General features: G+C 30.0%; 4 protein-coding genes across 5 annotated transcripts; 3 read left to right on the forward strand and 1 right to left on the reverse strand.

Annotated features, from left to right (window-relative positions):
• Positions 1-577: 577 nt before the first annotated feature.
• Positions 578-917, forward strand: LOC124940607 (glutaredoxin-C11-like). Its single transcript, XM_047481132.1, has one exon. It carries the CDS (start codon positions 611-613, stop codon positions 914-916), a length of 306 nt encoding a protein of 101 aa, XP_047337088.1. The 5' UTR covers positions 578-610; the 3' UTR covers position 917.
• A 1,161-nt stretch (positions 918-2,078) lies between these two features.
• LOC124938691 (monothiol glutaredoxin-S9-like) lies at positions 2,079-2,739 on the forward strand. Its single transcript, XM_047479181.1, has one exon. It carries the CDS (start codon positions 2,133-2,135, stop codon positions 2,436-2,438), a length of 306 nt encoding a protein of 101 aa, XP_047335137.1. The 5' UTR covers positions 2,079-2,132; the 3' UTR covers positions 2,439-2,739.
• A 3,629-nt stretch (positions 2,740-6,368) lies between these two features.
• LOC124940688 (zinc finger protein CONSTANS-LIKE 13) lies at positions 6,369-7,866 on the forward strand. The gene is made up of 3 exons (XM_047481220.1): positions 6,369-7,119; positions 7,187-7,548; positions 7,630-7,866. The coding sequence occupies exons 1-3, from the start codon at positions 6,556-6,558 to the stop codon at positions 7,721-7,723; spliced, it is 1,020 nt and encodes a 339-aa protein (XP_047337176.1). The 5' UTR covers positions 6,369-6,555; the 3' UTR covers positions 7,724-7,866.
• Positions 7,867-15,575: 7,709 nt separating this feature from the next.
• Positions 15,576-17,942, reverse strand: LOC124938032 (protein TRANSPORT INHIBITOR RESPONSE 1-like). Of its 2 annotated transcripts, XM_047478395.1 has the most exons (3): positions 17,849-17,942; positions 17,317-17,781; positions 15,576-17,163 (listed from the first exon to the last, which is right to left on the reverse strand). In XM_047478395.1, exons 2-3 carry the CDS (start codon positions 17,769-17,771, stop codon positions 15,804-15,806), a joined length of 1,815 nt encoding a protein of 604 aa, XP_047334351.1. In that variant the 5' UTR covers positions 17,772-17,781; positions 17,849-17,942; the 3' UTR covers positions 15,576-15,803. The 2 variants fall into 2 exon arrangements, with proteins under 2 accessions (XP_047334351.1, XP_047334350.1); XM_047478394.1 differs by having other exon boundaries at positions 17,317-17,941.
• Positions 17,943-18,929: the final 987 nt, after the last annotated feature.

Here is an 18,929-nt window from a genome sequence, read left to right on the forward strand (position 1 = left end):
AATATTTGACATGTACGTATGAAAACAAATCCGAGTGTTCAACTGAAGAAAGCCAATTTGAATGACTAATGTTGTATTTCTTATATTACTTTTTGTTAAGGAATATGAACTGGATAAGCTCAAATATCTTTTACACATCAGAAAGAATTATGATCATGTTTCCACAGAAACCAAAAATGGAAGAAGAGAAGGAAATGACTCCATGTTGAGAAGCTGCTGTTAATGGGTATGCATCATATTCTTTAGTTGTTTTAAGTCAAAAAAGTTGTTATTCTGATTTAATGTTACTTTCATAACTGTGGAGATTGGCCATCTCTAATTCCGATGAACTGATTTAATGTTACTTTCACAAAGATCGATCATGCATGTACCCTTACCCAAATTGTTAATTATTCTATTTCCCATGCTTCTAAAAAGTGATCAAATCTACCTAATCATCACTCTTGTTTCACTTATCCAACTCCTTTTTTCAAATAATTAATCAAATCCAACATGTGTGGCTACTAAACCTATAAATAAGAAGAGATTGAAAACTTCAAGAGTCACAAACATACATTAGTCTCCATCTGAGTTATATTTTCATAACACGACATAATTAGAATTTGTGAAGATGGACAGAGTTAGGGATTTGGCATCAAAGAATGCTGCTGTCATCTTTACCAAGAGTTCATGTTTCATGTGTTATAGCATCAAGACACTATTTTATGGACTTGGGGCCAGCCCAACAATCTATGAACTGGATTTGGAGTTTAACGGAAAGGAAATGGAAGGAGCCCTTCGTGAACTAGGCTGTTCTTCTGTCCCTGCTGTGTTCATAGGTGGTAAACTTATAGGCTCTTCTAAAGATGTCATCTCTTATCATCTTGATGGTTCATTGAAACAAATGCTCATGGATGCCAAGGCTATATGGCTTTAATCAGGGCTTATCTTTATATATATTTACATGTTAAAAAGTAATTTAGTATTCTTAACATTTAGTCCATGTCGAGTGACTAGGTTTTATTAATAAGTCACTATAACATTAAATTGGGGCTATGTTCTTCACACATGTGTTGGAAGTCAGCCTTTCGAGTGGGAGCTTTTTGTCTCCAAATTTGTCATGTTTGTCATAATTGCTTCCATTTGGTTATGCCAATTATCGACGAAAATAATAAACTATTGGTTTCATTTGGAAACATCGTGAGATCACATTTGAAAATGGGATGTATATGAAATTAGTGCGACACAAATTATGAATTCATTCATGGGTTTTTCATTCAGATACTAGGAAATATGAATGTTTTTTTTTCTATATAATCATCATTCATCACAAACAATCAATCTTTTGTATCATCCATCACTTGGGAACCCAACTTCTTTTTCACTTTGAAGTGAGAATCTTCTAGAAGTAACGTTAAACATGTATGTATGTATATATCATTTTGTTGCATGATTTCTCTTGGCCGGTATCAATCAATCTAATAATTCTCTGGACTTTGGTTAACCAAATTATGAACTAACTGCACCAAATATATCTCATAGAAACTAATAATTATAAAAGCAAGTTGGTGGGAATAAGGCAGCAAAGAATCCAAGCCACTCTCTTGGTATCTTTTCCAGCAGAGAGCATATTGAGAAGAATCTGATGATCTCCATTTGACCACCTTGTGCGAGCTTAAATGAAGCGTTTCTTTAACAATTAGCCAGCATACAGAATCAAGCATCTGGTGAGTACCCATCTAAGAATTATGGTCCATTGATCAAACGGTTCAGATCATTCCATCATATTTTGTTAGTGTCCAAATGATGAAAAGGTGGAGGATTATTTGAAAGTTAAAAGAGTTTTTTGGTTGAACAATGAAATGAGTGATAGAGCTGGCAGTTACTAGTGCAATGTTTGTGGAACGCAGACATATCTATCACAAAAGGAAAAGAACTTTATACTGATCATCAGTCCTAATTAGCATCTCAATAAAACAAACTCAACTTTTGGGTGTTCTTGTTCATGAAAAGAACAAAGAACAGTACCTTCCCCTGCAGTTCTTTTATATATATAGTTGTTACACTTTCACATTCTTATTCAAGCAACTACTCATTTCTCCCACCTGTGGATTGCATTGCATTGCATCCACTGGTGAGAAAGAAAAACTGAAATGGAGAGAGTGAGTAGGTTAGTTTCAGAGAACAGGATTTTGATCTTCAGCAAGAGCACTTGTTGCTTAAGCTATGTGGTTCATGTCCTTTTCCATGAACTTGGTGCAAATCCAGTGGTTTACGAGATAGATAAAGATCCAGAAGGTCGGGAGATGGAGAAGGCTCTTGTTAAGCTCGGCTGCAAAGCTCCGGTTCCAGCTGTCTTCATCGGAGGCAATCTGATAGGTTCCACTAATGAGGTCATGTCTCTTCATCTCAGTGGCTCTCTCATCCCACTTCTGAAGCCATTTCGGATGTCTAACTAAAAATTCAATTAAACTTAATTGCAAATCTAATGAATAAAGAACAGAGTTGGTTGGTCGGTTGGTTGATTGATTGCCAAACTTATTAATGTATTGTAATGTAGTAGCTATGTGTTTAATATTTGGTTTAGTTAGGTTTGTATTATTTAGCTTTAAGCATCATTTGCAGCCTCTTTTGTCAAGAGAGGATCAAGATTGTAGCCTATTTGCTGCTTAATTATAAATCAAACTATGTTCTAATAGTATTGTATGTGTATCCAATTGCAAGTATTATCTATCCAAGACCCCAAGTCATGTTCATGTATTATTAGTATCAAGGTTTTATGTTTGCTTTTGCTTTGTGTAAGTTTACAAGTGAAGTAGTGATCATGAGATTCTAAGTTCATAAGCAATTTGGTTTGGAGAAATGGAAGTATCCACTAATCTGGGAATGAGGTTCTCTTGAATCTTTCAAACAACAAAGTTCTTTTCTTGAGCCTCTTTTGACTAACTTTTTGTATATCTTTATTTTATATAAGAATCTGGTTCTTTTAGATTCACTAAGTAAGACACTAGATGGATCAGCCATACGGAGGCTCCTCCTTGTAGGATCTATCCGAAGGAGAATCTGGTAACGGGTTGTTCACTTTCTTGTTTATTAGGAATTGGATTCAAGGCGTCAAGGGATCGAGTTAAACTCAACTGAATTGTTTTTAATTTTGTTGGTTTTGACTAAAATGGGAATGCAATCACATTTTCAAATGATAAACAAACTAATTGTGTTTCATTAATTCCAAAATGGAAAGAAAACTTGTAAAATATTTTGTGGATATGCTGCTATAATATTTGACAATTTGTATGTATAGCTTGTGTTTTAAATCCAATGTAAACAAAAATAAAAAGAAAAAAAGTGTTTAAAACAAATATTAATAACATTTAAATTTATTTTTTTAAGAAATAAAATGTAATTTGAGTTTGATCATATAAATTAATTAAGTTTATGGGTTGCCCACCCTATAAACACGAAAATGAGTTAAATAAATTTAATTTTTTAAAAAATAAAATTTAATTTGTGTTGGTCTACTCATATCAATTAATAATAAGAATTAAATATTTCATAAATTTAATTTAAATTTGATAATAGAAATTAAATTTATAGATTGCTCACCCTAGTCAATAATGTTCAATTAAAAAATGATAGACATAGAAGATAGCAAATGTCCTCTATAATAGCCTACAAATTGTTATTTATTTTCTAGAAAAAAAATAGCACGATTTAAAATTTATATTATATATATATATATATATATATATATATATATATATATATATATATATATATATATATATTATAATGTGAATCAATTCTATCAACTTTAGTCTCTTACTACTTTTTCTTTAATTGACCTTTACAAAGGAGCATTTAAATTAAAGAAGTTGGATGTGACATTAATAAAAAAAAATCAAATAAATATGAATATTATTAACTTCAAAGTATCCATATCAATGGGATCAATACTAATGAATTTATTAAATCCCCACCCTACTCTAAACATCTTTTAACTTTCTTATTAGACCTCACTTTCAAAAAGACAAATCACTTTCAAAGACAATTCACTTTCATCTTTCTCTTATATATGATACAATATTTAATTATATAGGTATCTATTCTAACTAATGTCATTCAATTAAGTTTACATGAATATGACTCATTATGTGTACAATTAATTAACCACAATTTGAATGAATCAATGGAAACCAACTGAGTTTGTTGAACTCTTGATATTTGTGTTATTATCTCTATTCTACTTCTATAGGGGCCTATTGTAACTAAAGTCATTCTATTTGAATATTAGTCAACAATTTTGATAAATTTGATTTAATATGCAATTTCTTTAATAATCTAAGGTAAGGATGATTCATTTTTCTTTGTTAATTTTTGTTTGTGTGATTCATTTTTTCTTTTTGTTAATTTTTGTTTGTGTGAAATAATATAAATTAATGTAAGTTATAAATTTGTAAACTTGTATAAACAATAATATGACATTAATTCTTCTATAGTTTATTTAAGGAGATTTGGATGAAATAGAATTACTCAAGTAGAAAGAGTATTGGCTGAAAGAATAAATATTTTAAATTTAATTATTCATTTAAGTTTTAAGTTAATGTGTGACTTATGACTTTAGAATTTGTATCACCTTATTTTACAAAATAAACTTTCATATATATATAATTTTTTTTTTAAAAGTTTATGCAATATGATATAAATTAAAGTCGTTTAAACTTAACGATAAAAAAAATAAAAAAATATGAGTGTACAAAATGTTGTCAAACATAACATCAACATGACGAGATCAAAATTTTGAAAAATAACAATGAAAACATATGAAAAAATGCACAACTATTTTTTTGTTGGATTAAACATATATACCTTGTCTTCTTTCATTTCAAAAGTACGGTCACGAAATAAATGGATAAGTAGAAGGATCAACTATGATCCTATCAATAGAGAGAATGAGCAGGAGTAGGAGCTATATTTAGGGTTTGTTTGAGGAAAGAGTTTTTTGGTTTTTATCTGGATTTTATCTTAAAAACCCTTATTTGATAAAAAAAATGAAAAAACTGGTTTTTAAAATTAGAAGACTAATTTACCTTTTGACTTTAGAGAATTTGGTGTAGGTGAGAGAATGATAGTTTAGAGAGAGGGGATAAATTAGATGGTAGTTTTAGTATTTATATGATAAAATTATTTAATTTGATGGTTGATAAGATGTTTGGGTTTTGGGATAAAAACTGAGTTTTATCTCAAAAACTCTTTCATCAAACGAGGTCTTAATTGAAGTAGGGGCAAAATCGAAGCGAATAAATTCTGAGTTCATGCCACGACGATCTATATGGAAGGGTTGTTTTGTTGATGCATTCTTGTTGACAATGAAGAAGAATCAACAAACACACATAAAAACTAGCATTCACGAACTCAAGCATTTCAAAAGGATCAATAAGTTTATCGATCACTTTCACCGATTTTCTCATTAAAGCATTATTTTTCGTCATAATATATAATAACGTTGTGGAGTAAACAAATCGATCGATTGCGATCGCTCAACGTCTTATGACTCTTTTCGAACCAAATGATCAACTAAAAGATAATCGAAATAAAGAACTCTCGACTCAATTCAATCGAATAAAAAAAATATTTGTACAAGACTTGAATACAAATCATTGTGAATAAAATTTGATATATTCAAATGGTTTAGTTGTTAGTTGGAAAATATTGTTATTTAATTTATTATATTATTGTTTATTTATTTATTTTAATTTTTTTAATGTAATAAACTAGAATTACCTATTTAGAAACCATTTTGTGAAAAAAAATGTAATAGGATAGTTCAAATATTAATTTTTTTTCTACTAATAAACAAAATAAATCTTGTAATAAATTTTTATTAAGAATGTTTAAAGAATGGGTATCATTATAGGGATAGGATGCCCTGCTTCCTGTTCCCTATGAGGCAAAATAGTCATTTTATAAACAAAAATTAAAAAATAATTACACTTTTGAGAGTGGGTACATAACTACATATACATGCATGATAACTTTCTAAAATTAAAAAAAAATAATAATAAGAGAATAGAGAAAAAAGAACCACTAATATGTTATCTTCCTAAATCCTAACAAAACTAAAAAATAAATCATACACAACCAAAATATCTAATTATTTCTTGGAGACAAAGAAAGAGACTATTAGAATCACTCCTTTGATTGGTCTCTTTTTTGTCTTTCTCGTGTAACCTCTCTCTCACACACACACACACTTGTGTCATTGCTCGCGTATACACACACTGGAAACTTCGATCTTCCTTCATGTACTTTTCAATGGCAAATAAAATATCTAGTTTAATTCAACATGAGAAATATATATATATATAAAAAAAAACAATTACAGCAGAGCAGTGTTGGTCCACTGTTGATCTGTTACAAGACACAAAACCCACTTGTTTGCTTTTTAAGATTATAATCCTCTTGTTCTAGATACTTCACTCCAATCAAGATCCAAAGATCTCATTTTTCTTCATACCCATCACTTCTTCTTCTTCTTCATAATCGTGTTCTTGTTGAGGAATAGGTAATCATTACAAAATGAGTGATCCTACAGCAGAAGATCAACAGACCCATAAAAGAATTTGCGATTTCTGCAGCGATTCCGTGGCGATCTTATTCTGCAGAGCGGACGCAGCCAATCTCTGTCTCTCATGTGACCGAGAAGTCCATTCTACAAATCCTCTATTCACAAAGCATACGCGATGGCAGATCTGCGATTCATGCGATTCAACTCCAGCCACCATTCTCTGTTCCACAGAGAATACCGTCCTCTGCCAGAATTGCGATTGGGAAACGCATAACAACTCTTCTCTCCACGAACGTAGACCTATCGAGGGTTTTTCTGGCTGCCCTTCCGTCACTGAGTTGTCAACTGTAATTATGGGGTTTGATTTTGATAGTATTAGCAAGAAAGATCTCTTCTTGGAAGAAAAAGAAAAAGAACAAGAACATGGATTCGGATTTGGATTTGGATACAGGGTCGAATCGGATCAGGAATTTTCTGTTTGGGACACTCCTCCAATTATCAGTTTGGATGATTTAATGTTGTCAAACAACTCTGCCCATAATTTTCAGGCTATGGGTGTTCCTCCTCTTCCTAAGGTATATATAATTGAAACTAATTAAACACATTTGTAATGGATTTTCAATTTGGGTTTTGTTTTTTCAGAACCGTAAAGCTGCTTGTGGACGGTATAAGGACGAAATAGTTCGACAGCTTAGAAAAATGGCAGAATCTGAACCTAACTTGAATGACCATATCAGTTGGGATGATAATGAACCCTTTTTCGATTACAAAGAACTATTTGCTGACCAAGAAGATCCAAACCCAATTATTCTCAACTCTGAGGCTGGTGAGATTGGGTTATGTAATGAAAAGTTGGAGATTGGAAATAAAGAATTGTGTGATCATCTTGTTCCTAATAGAGATTCAGATGCCATTGATGTTGTTCCTGCTGCTGTTAGGGAAATGACAGCACAAGAACGAGATTCTGCAATATCAAGATACAAAGAGAAGAAGAAGATGAGAAGGTAATAATGTTGATGAGTATTCATTTGTTCAAGATTTCAGAGTTTTTGTTATTCATTTCATTTCATTATTTGAAAAAACAGATATGATAAGCATGTGAGGTATGAATCAAGAAAGGTTCGGGCAGAAGCTAGAACAAGAGTCAGAGGTCGGTTTGCTAAGACGACTGGTCAGTAACAAACATCAAGTTCGGTTCTGGATCCAGACATTGCTAGTACTCACTTATCTATAATCAAATCTCTTCTTGTTTTGAAATAAACCACTTATTGCATTCCAATCAAAATTTGTTATGTTCTTATTATGATAGTCTATTGACATTTTTAATTAAGGTTTGTTCTGTTTTGTTTTATTCCATATAAATATAACTAGCAATCTATACAGGTATCTGAAGTGCTAATGAGTCTCATATGATAGATCAAAGTTTCAGGAATTAAAACTGATTTACCATTTATCTTACTTTCTTTGTCAATTACATATATTTCTTTTAAATGATTCATATACTATAAAAAATGTGAAAATTATGAAATTAATGAACCCTATATTACCATTGGGCTGAGTAAAATTCTTATGCTAAGTCTTGGGCTTACATTCCTCTTGAATTTTGTAAAAATTTTGTAAAGCTAAACGAGAGATCGTTGGGGAATTATTTCGTCTTAAATTGAGATGATTAACCAAAATAAAATTTAGCAATAATTAAACATATTTTTTACTCTTTTTAAGAGTCGTCACATAGATTGATTCTAGAGAGTCTAAGAAAAAAAAATGTAGAAATTTTTTTGGGCTCGATGTTTAGTCACGTGTGGAAAAAAAAAAAAATGTAGAAATTTTTTTGGGCTCGATGTTTAGTCACGTGTGGAAAATGACCTTTCGTGCTATGTCTATCGCATGCCCGTCCAACTGGAAAGTCTTTACTATGAACCAAATTTGACTAAATTTTTGTTTTAATCATGACAAGTTACAAATATTTTATTTTATTTAAATCAATAACATATTCTCATTCATTTCCCTATCTATGCTTTAATTTAGGATTTAAAAGAGACATGCTCTTTTCAGTCCTAACATGCATCTAGACTAAGACATCCAGTATGTAAAATGGTCTTTTAGAGTTAGCAAAAGTACATGCAGCGAATATGGATCGAAAACCAATAAACGATTCACGTTAGAATTGACTTAAACCCGTAATGTGTCCGAAAATTGAAGTTAGTACATCAAAAATTCATAAATAATACAAAAAATCATCTTGGAGTTTTCTACATGTTTTTGGATATCTCTAGCACACATTATGAACACCACAAGTTAGATAAATGATCAAATTGCACATAACCAGAAGTTTTGAGTTCCATAAATTGTGTAAAATTATTCTGAGTCATTTTTTATTTTTTTCAAAATTTCCAATAATGTTTAAAGAATCTTTAGACGGAAAATGGTTAAAATACAATAAATTGTCAAACAAACGGGCCTTAACCTTGAACCAGACCGGCCAATGTAAGTGTGAATGCGGTTCAAGGTTGAACTAAACCCATTTAAGTGTGAATGAGTTTCTGAACCAAACCAGTCCTGCCAAAAAGGTCAACAAACCAAAAAATAACCTAGCATTCTATTCTTCAACATTAGTTTATTCTGGATTTTTTTTTATGATGAATTTAAGCCACATTAACCTTTGATTCTTTCTGGATTATACATGAATGAGAGCATTGAATCACGCCAAAACAAGAACAGACCAAAGGAGCTTCAATCACTAATCAAGATATATAAACTAGAATTTCAAAATTCTGCCTAAACTATTTGCCTAAATCAAACTAAAGTCATAACTTGACATGTACAGTATACCAGAAATTCATTAGAGCAACGAGGAAGATGACAGGAATTTCAACTTCTTGCAAACATGATTACAACATGTCCTAGATTATCCCAAAATCTTAACAACATCCTTACATCAACACAATAGTTAACAAATATGCATGCCTAGCCAACACTTAAGAAAAAATATTTCACAAAAACTGCACCATTCTTAACAGTCATCAAAACCTCAACACAACATCAATTTCTTTTCACCAATAGCTTTCAAAATTGTTCATAAAATGGTTCTTGATCATCTCCTTCAAGTTTACACTTGAAGAAGGCAATCTGAAAGTTTCAGCCAAGTTTTATATTTAGGAAAATCTAAATTAAAATGAATAATTCAGTTCTAATTCACCAAATAGTTCATAGTTTATCCTAGGATCATGTACAAACAATCAGATTGAGAAATCGCGAAGAATTGAATCAGTTATGAACTTAAGTGTATAAAAACGAATTTTAATATGTAACTTTAATTATATACAGAATTGTTGCTTATAGACAATGTCGAACGTTTTTTAAATGCTTTAAGGAGCTTTCTATCGGATTGGAATGAAGTTTTGAGCACTTCTACACGATTTGAAAATTTTCCGGCAAGCTTAGAGTTTTAGGTTCTCAGATATGTGTTTCTCTTATATCTCTCTAACTCTTCACTCTAACAGCGTCTAAATGACTCTAGGAATCTATTTATACAAGTCTTTGGGCCCTAATTTCATCTAACCATCTCTAATTTTGAAATCTTTTTTAGTTAGTGTCTTTTAATTAAAAAAAATGGAAAAATATAAAAGTTTAAGATTGATCTAGACAATTTCTAGATTTGACAATGAGACAATAATTGAATTACAGACAACAACAACAATCAATTAGCGCATATAGCGTTTTTATTTTGATTCTATTTGTAACTTTCTCAAACGAAATATCCTATATCTAGCAGAGAGCTTTCTATTATCTTCATTCTTTTCAAGTCCTCTCCAAGATTGAATGAGTGCATTTTCATCTGAATTTATATCCCCAAATATCTTCAGCAGTTCTACTTCTTCCATTGTGAGTTTTTGAATTTATTTATTTTCAGATATTGTAGATTACTGCTCCAAAATAGCATTTCAACATACTTATTCTTAATTTACTCTTGGATTTCTTCCCATATTTTTGGAAAGTTGATGATGTTCATGTTTGCAACATACCTCCTCCAGATTTGTATTACAAAAGAGCATTCCCCAAATAAATGGTTAATGCTTTTCTCAACTCCCAAACATAGGACACAATTGATATCAGGAATATTTATGTATTTTTGAATTATATCTTTTGTTGTCAATCTTTTTCTGTATATCAAATCAGTGACGATGAATAATCTTTGGAGACCATACCACATTATGGCAATCTACCTCATGTCCTCTTATTCTAACCATTTCTCATGTCTTTCCTGTAATAAACTTCTTGTTGCTTTCTGTTTTTCAACATATTTCACCATTTCTTTCATTGAGTTGTTTCTGCCTCATTAGGATTCTATCACCTTCTGGAATACGACTCAGAAGTGAATCACATTTACCTTCATAGACGTCTCTAAATAAGTATTTAATGTATTCTTTTCTAACTCTAATTCCTTGTATTTATTCTTTGAATATAATGAGAATATTATCTAGCCAAAGATCATGACATTTTTTTGTAGTTTTAAATCAATTAGACTTGGGTGTCAAGACAGGAAACGAGTAGTGCAAAAAAGTAAGAATGAAAATTTGAAACCGCCTTACGGTAACCGAATTGAATTATCCCGTTTGGGGCAGTTTTTCATCGAAATCAAATGAGAATGGGAGGCGGAGATGATATTTGTGTCCCCCCGACCCATAAAGATGACAATTTGAAACTGCCCCACGAAAACCGAACCGAATTGCCCTGTTTGGGACGGTTTTACCCCGAAACCGAACAGGGATGGGGCGGGGATGATATTTGTGTCCCCCGCCCCAATTTCACCCTGATTCTGTCCCGAACACTATAAATATAATTAAATATATTAAATCACCAATATATTTGTTTATTCACTATATTTATAAGTTTATTTCTTTATAATAATATAAAATTTTAATATATTATTAACTAATATATATATATATATATATAATGATGCTTAATTTTTAAAGTGTCTGAAATACCGGGTCGAGAGTTGTGGTTAACTTAGATATATATGTAAGAGTAAATGGATACTTGAGTCGGATTGTGATTTAACCCACCCATAAACCTAAAATAGTTAAAAATAAAATTAAAAATGTTATATGTATATTTCGAACTTGCATCCTAACAAAACAAGTACAACCTTTTAACAAACTAGACTAATAATACTTTATATTTTAAATTAACACCAAATTTGATGAATGCAAGACATTTTTAACTAACTATTCTATATATATAATGATACTTAATTTTTAAAGTATCTGAATTTCCGGATCGAGAGTTGTGGTTAATTTGGATATATATATATGAGAGTAAATATATATTTAGGTCGGATTGTGGGTTGATCCACCCATAAACTTAAAACAGTTAAAAATAAAATTTAAAATGTTATATGTATGTTTTGAACTTGCAACCTAACAAAACAAGTACATTATTTTAACCAATTGTGATTGGGATGTGATTTGTTGAGGGATAATAGGCCGGTATCAATTGAAAATAATTACAAGAGTATGAATCAAATATTTGATTGACCAAAGTGTGAAGTCACGATGTTAAATATTAAAAAATATGAATCAAATATTTGATTGACTAAAATGAAAGTGTAAGGTCATAAGATGGGATGTTCATTCGGAAAAAATATGTGAGAAAAGAAGTTGTTTTAGCGAATTGAATAAAATGTGAAATGAGAGCATTTTATTTTTTTATTTTAATATATTATTCGGGATTTATTAAGAATTTTAAACATTGAATAAATATTATTTTTTTATAGTATATATAATGATGCTTAATTTATATTTTTATCTGTGTGCATCGCACGAGAATTTTTATAGTATATATAATGATGCTTAATTTTAAAAGTGTTTGGATTGTCGGATTGAGAGCTATGGTTAATTTGGATATATATATGAGAGTAAATAAATATTTGGGTCGGATTGTGAGTTAACCCGCCAATAAAGTTAAAACAGTTAAAAATAAAAATAAAAATGTTATATTTATGTTTCGAACTTATAAACTAATAAAACAAGTACAACCTTTTAACCAACTAACTTAATAAGACATTATATTTTAAATTTAACACCAAATTTGATGAACGCAAAACATTTTAACAATATAAGTTCAAATTTTTAACTAACTAATATATAATATATAATATATATATATATATAAATATATATATATATATATATATATATATATATATATATATATATAATGATGCTTAATTTTTAAGGTGTCTGGATTGTCGAGTCGAAAGTTGTGGTTAATTTGGATATATATGTGAGAGTAAATGGATAATTGTGTCGAATTGTATGTTGACCCGCCCATAAACTTAATACGGTTAAAAATAAAATTAAAAATGTTATAGATATGTTTCGAACTTGCAACCTAACAAAACAAATATAACTTTTTAACCAAGTGTGATTGAAATGTGGTTTGCCGAGAGATAATAGGCCGATATCAATTAAAAGTGGTTAAAAATATGAATAAAATATTCGATTGACCAAAGTGTGAGGTCATGATGTTAAATATTAAAAAATACGAATCAAATATTTGATTGACCAAATTACAATTATAAGGTGTCGAGATGAGATGTTCATTCGGAAAAAATATGCTATAGATATGTGAGAAGATAAGTTATTTTACCGAAGTGAATAAAATGTTAAATGAGAACGTTTTATTTTTTATTTTAATATATTATTTGTAATTTATTAAAATTTTAAACATTAAATACATATTATTATTAATTTTTTATTAATTTTATTTTATTTATATTTTTATCGCGTATCAAATCTTCATAATTTATTTTATAACACTCTATTTAATTTTTAGCACATTGTCTTGTATATTTTTTTTATTCTTATTATGTCAATTTATTTATTTACATATTTATTTATTTTTCGAGTAATTAGTGTCTCCAAAATCTTAAAAAAAGTCTGACCCGTTTCTAACTTATACCCAAATGTTTTCCAGACTATTGCCTCTTACCATTTACTATAATTAATAATTATCAAATAACAATAAAAAATATAATTAATATTATTATTTTAACATATTAATTAATATTAATACAAAATATTAATTATTTCAAAATTATTAATAATGGTAATAATATATTTTTTATATAATATATTATGTTATTGTTGTTAAATAAAAATAATAATTAATATTACTTTTAAAAAAAATATAAACAAAGTGTTTTTTTTATTAATATATAATTTTGTTTTTTTAAGATATTAGATAAATAAATAAAAAAACATCCCTCCTTATTAATGCATATGAAACAGGTTAAATTGACACATTTTCCCTTAAACTTAATGTTATAGAAATATTGTATTATTTTCTTAATATATATATATATATATATATATATATATATATATATATATATATATATATATATATATATATATATATATATATATATATATTACCTTTATGGCGTAAGTAAAATCCAAAAATTGAATTAAATATTAAAAAAACGATGGATAAACCGATCCCATATATATTACATTCTTTTTGAGTTTTTTTTTTTATTAAGTATATGTAATGAGTAATGACTAAATTAAGGTTTGAATATTGACATGCATAATGTTTTTTTTTATTTTTTATTTATTTTCTTTTTAAGTTAAATAATTATTTTGATATTAATTTATTAAAATTTTATTCATAAAAAAATTAATTTCCTTCTTTTATTGTATTATATATATTTATTATTTTTTCTTTTTTTTACTTTATTATCTTAAATACTTATTTTTGATTGAACTGATTTTATAATTGATCGAATTGGATCGACATTTAATCGTCAACCGACTAATAAAAATTTAAAAAAACCGACACCAATTATTTGAATGAATTGAATCTACCTTACCGTTACGCCTCTAATATTACCTATAAACAGATACACATATTTATTTATATTCAAATATAAACTTATATTATTATAATTAATTAATTTAATAAATATGTATAATTAATTAATAATTATATAGATTATATATAAAAAATAGAAACAAAAATAAAAAATAAATAAATGATAAAAAAAAAGTAGGAGAAAGACCAACTACAAAATAAAATAAAGAAAGAAAAATAATAATGGAGATAAAGAACAAAGAAATTATAAGCTTAATATATGAAAGAGAAATAAATGTAGAGGATAAAATCAAATCTATATACTTATAATCAATGAGGAGACATTGTTAAAAATATTTGATTATAATTTTTTAACTTATTCATAAAAATACTAGTTTGATTCATTTGCAGGTTATTTGAATGTTAACATTCAATATTATTCAACTTATTTGAAAGTGTTTAATAAGCTCATTGTTTCAACTTATCCATCATTTTCTAGACCTTCACATATGTTAAAAGGTTGAACAATTGTATAACTTTAGATACTATTCTAGATTATCCAACGCTTAAAGAATCCTGTTTTTGTTAACTGTGGACCTGTTGCTTTACTGATACCACAGTCACAGCATGTTATACTATATATATATATAAATAAATAAATATGTAAGCTTTTTGCAGACACATAATTGAAAGAGTTTTTTTTGAAATTTTTATCCCCAAACCCAAACATTTTATCAAGATAAAACCCAAAAAAACTCTATCCTCAAACAAGCCTAAATTAATAAATAAAACTGTAATGTTGTGTGTGGGGACTCCTGCTGCAATTTGTTTGTGAAGTGAGCAGTAAAAAAAATTACATAATAGTTAGTTGATTTTCCATAGAGAGAGAATGAGTGTGTGGGGGGTTTAATTAATGGGAAATAATTAATTACTTTTTCTTCTTACAGTAAAAAGTGTTTTTGGTAATTCTTTCTTTGTAAAAAAATGAGATCAAACAGAAAAGCTGCAGCAGCAGCCCTAATACAGAAAGAGTGTTAAATCTCTCAAAAACAATTTGAAAACACTTTATTATTATAGTCAGATTGAATCTAGATCCGAATCTAAATTATAAAAACCCTCACTTAATTGAAGATCAAATCAATAAATATGAACTAGATAGAACACTCAATCATTAATAAAGAAGCACATATAATAAAAGTGAAAGATTAAAAAAGGCCTTGTTTGAATCAAAGTTAGTTCAATCAGCAGCACATATCTGCTGATGCTGCTAGCTTTATTCCATGAAAGGAAACTACTTCAAATTATCCATAAATAAATATACAGCCTTTGATAATAAAAAGAAGAAGAAACTAGTAGTAGTAGTAGTAGTAGAAATAGTACCTTAACCATCCATTTTCATCTATTGAAGGAACTCATCTTCATCTTCTTCTTCTTCTTCTTGATAAATCCCCCCTTCCTCCAATGATGATGATGAAGACGACCTTTTATCAATAGTCCAAACAAACCCAGGCATATCACACCTCTGCCCACAAACCGTTCTGTAAACGTAAAGCTTCTCCACATGAGGACCTTCGGGTCTAGAATCCTGAGAACCACCTTCATCCATAACTTCAACATTAAGCCTCTTCATCTTCTTACTAAGAATTTTACACCCTTCAAAGCTCACCGGGCAAGAAGACATCCAAAGGGATCGCATTGTCTCCAGCTTTTCAGCATTAGCTAGAAGTGCCTTATCCCCAAAAGGGCAGTCTCTAATCTCCAGTTTCTTCAAGCTTTCGCATCCAGACAACACATAGTGGAGACCCATGTCGCTATCTCCAGCAAACGCAATTGAAAGCATCTCCAGTTTTTTAGCATGACCCCCAATGTATTCAAACACTCTATCGGTCAGCAGACCCGATAGGGAAAGACGACGCAAGTCCTTGCATTTCTCCACGATGGCTCCAAAACCTACATCCAGCGGCTCCAGTGTATTGTAATCGGGTGTGTGTGGCTCCAGTATGCAAAGACGGAAACGGGTGAGGTTTGAGCGGCTATTAGCAATGGCGATTAAGGCCGAATTCGTCATTTGGCGACAGAAATATAAAACTGACTGAAGCTTAGGGCAGCCTTCTGCAACAGAAACCAGCCCTTGTTCTGTTAACACAACATTTGCTTCAGGGGCAAACGGATCCGAGGGGAAAACCCTAATTTCTTGCAGATCTTTGCACGTTGCAGCGACAATGTCAAGACCAGAGTCTTCAATGTAATCCAGCACCCATAGTTTCTGCATATTGGAGCAGTTACTGATAATCTTTGCAAGGTCAGGACTCGGGATAGTTGCCAAGCTCAAGTTCAACGATGTGAGACGAGAACAGATTGGATAAAGAGATGGGAGGTATGATGGAACCACATCCCAAATACCGGAAAGACTCTTGAAATCCTTACAGGCTGAGAATGCTTCTGTAAGGCTTAAAAACAAATCTGGTCGAATTTCAGCTGAAAATGTGCCAATACCCAACTCATTGAGCTGAGGAGCCCTCTTAATGAGTTGGCAAAGCCTGTCAAGTGGAACAGCACGGTTGAGGATGAGACTCTTCAGATTAGGAGACCTAGTCACAAGTCGCTCAAGACGATCCAAAACAGATGAAGTCCATTCAGAGGTTAAACAAGCAATGTTAAGGGACACCAATGTTGTGCAGTTTTCTCCAAAATGGCTGATCCAGTGCCCACTGAAATCATCCACTTCACACTCCTGCAAATCCAGCTCCCTCAATTTCCTGACATTATAATGAATGTTTCCAAAAAAGACAATACAGTTTAGGCAATGCAATGCAATCAAATCAAATCAATCAATAGTTAAACCAGATTCATTTTTAACTACAAAACAAAGATACAAATGAAAATTCCATCAATAGAATCGAATAAATCACCTGCAATTAGCAGCAATAGATGCAAGTCCGTCTGTTGTAAAACCCTCGCACGAATACAAAACAAGTACCTTAAAATTCTTAAAAGAACGAGAAATCATCTCCAAACTCTCATCAGTAACCACCATACGCTTAAGCTTAATCTCTTCCAGCCAAGGATACGACTCCGCCATAGCAGTAATCCAAGGCTTAACATAACCTCCCCAACCATCCGGAACCAGATTATAGTCAGCAAAATGCGGTTTTCCTTTCAACTCAATAGATCTAACCTCCGGGAATCTCCTCGTCATAATCGTAGGGTTCACAGAGTAACAGTTACCTATAAAGATCCGCCGCCGGCACCATCTCTCGATTTCGTACCACGACTTGCACACCATGGACACCGCGTTCCGGTCCTTGTCCGACTGAATAAACGAGAAAACATGCTCCAAAACTTCCTCCGGAAAAGTGTACGCCATTGTTATGAACCTGAAGTCGGAAAAAAACATCAAAACTGAAAGAAATCTTTAAACAATCATCTCTGAAGTTCGATTACCAGTCGGATTTTGCTTCAGATTCGTGACGGAGATTTAAAGATCGAAGCTTTAAAGATGAAGAACAGTGAAATGTAGAGAGAGAAAGTAAAGACTCTAGAGAGAGAGTAGAAAGAGTGAAATGATAAGGCACATGATATATATTACCGCAATGATTTTCTTCTACCCCGCTGGCCTGAAATTGGAGAAATCTACACCGTTGGATTACAAACAAGACAAACCAATCTTATCCGTTCGTAAACAAATCACCATCATAGAAAACGGGTGTACACAATTTGCGTCTTATGTCAACAAAACCCTCCAAATCAAGAAAAAAATTCAAAACGAATTAGGTCTAGTTTGAAATACAATTTATATTACTCACCATTTCTGCCCATAATCTTGTATTTATAATACAAATCTCAGTTATTTCTTTTTACAAGGATAAAATATTTAGCTTAGAATAATATTGTTTTTCATTTATAAAAATATGGAACTATCTCTCAGATGAAATCAAACAAGACTTTAAATGTTTTTGTTCATTTTTGTATTGTTATTATTATTAAAGATAAAATGTTTTCTGAACCGTCACTGTCACTGTAAATAACTTTTTGAAGAAATATTGAATTAGCCCTTTAGGTTATGGATTATATGAATTAAATATTGAAGTGTTTGAATCATTTCAAACTAGTAACTTAATTATTAAACCATCAATTATATATTCATGTAATTTAATTTTTAAATGAATTTTAAAGTAAACAACACAAATAATTAATACAAAAGTCAAAAGTAAAAGACAACATTTAAGAGAAAACATCAAAATAAAAAGTAAAACATTGAATAAATTTGAATATTTGTGGAATTTCTGAACACTTCAAGTAGATCAAATGATTTTTTTTCTATCTTTGCTTTTTTTTTTAATTATTCTTAAATAACTTTTATTGTGTATTATTTTAACAATTAAATTATTTAATTTATCAACAAAATTATTTCAATTTATTTTGTATAAAAAATATTTAATAAAAATAAATATTTAAATAATTTAACCTAGATAATAAAAAAATTATCAAATAAAATTTAAATTTATAATCCATTTTTTTAGAA

Source organism: Impatiens glandulifera, chromosome 5 (genome assembly GCF_907164915.1).
Source record: "Impatiens glandulifera chromosome 5, dImpGla2.1, whole genome shotgun sequence".
Classification (NCBI taxonomy): domain Eukaryota; kingdom Viridiplantae; phylum Streptophyta; class Magnoliopsida; order Ericales; family Balsaminaceae; genus Impatiens; species Impatiens glandulifera.

Bases quoted from the DNA above. Each gene is read 5' to 3' on its own strand.
- LOC124938691 (XM_047479181.1), top strand. From the start codon at position 2,133: ATGGAGAGAGTGAGTAGGTTAGTTTCAGAGAACAGGATTTTGATCTTC.
- LOC124940607 (XM_047481132.1), top strand. From the start codon at position 611: ATGGACAGAGTTAGGGATTTGGCATCAAAGAATGCTGCTGTCATCTTT.
- LOC124938032 (XM_047478394.1), bottom strand. From the start codon at position 17,801: ATGTTTTTTTCCGACTTCAGGTTCATAACAATGGCGTACACTTTTCCG. The intron at 17,164-17,316 runs GTGATTTATTCG...TTATAATGTCAG, and splicing joins TCTATTGCTGCTAATTGCAG to GAAATTGAGGGAGCTGGATT.
- LOC124940688 (XM_047481220.1), top strand. From the start codon at position 6,556: ATGAGTGATCCTACAGCAGAAGATCAACAGACCCATAAAAGAATTTGC. The intron at 7,120-7,186 runs GTATATATAATT...TTGTTTTTTCAG, and splicing joins GTGTTCCTCCTCTTCCTAAG to AACCGTAAAGCTGCTTGTGG. The intron at 7,549-7,629 runs GTAATAATGTTG...TTGAAAAAACAG, and splicing joins GAGAAGAAGAAGATGAGAAG to ATATGATAAGCATGTGAGGT.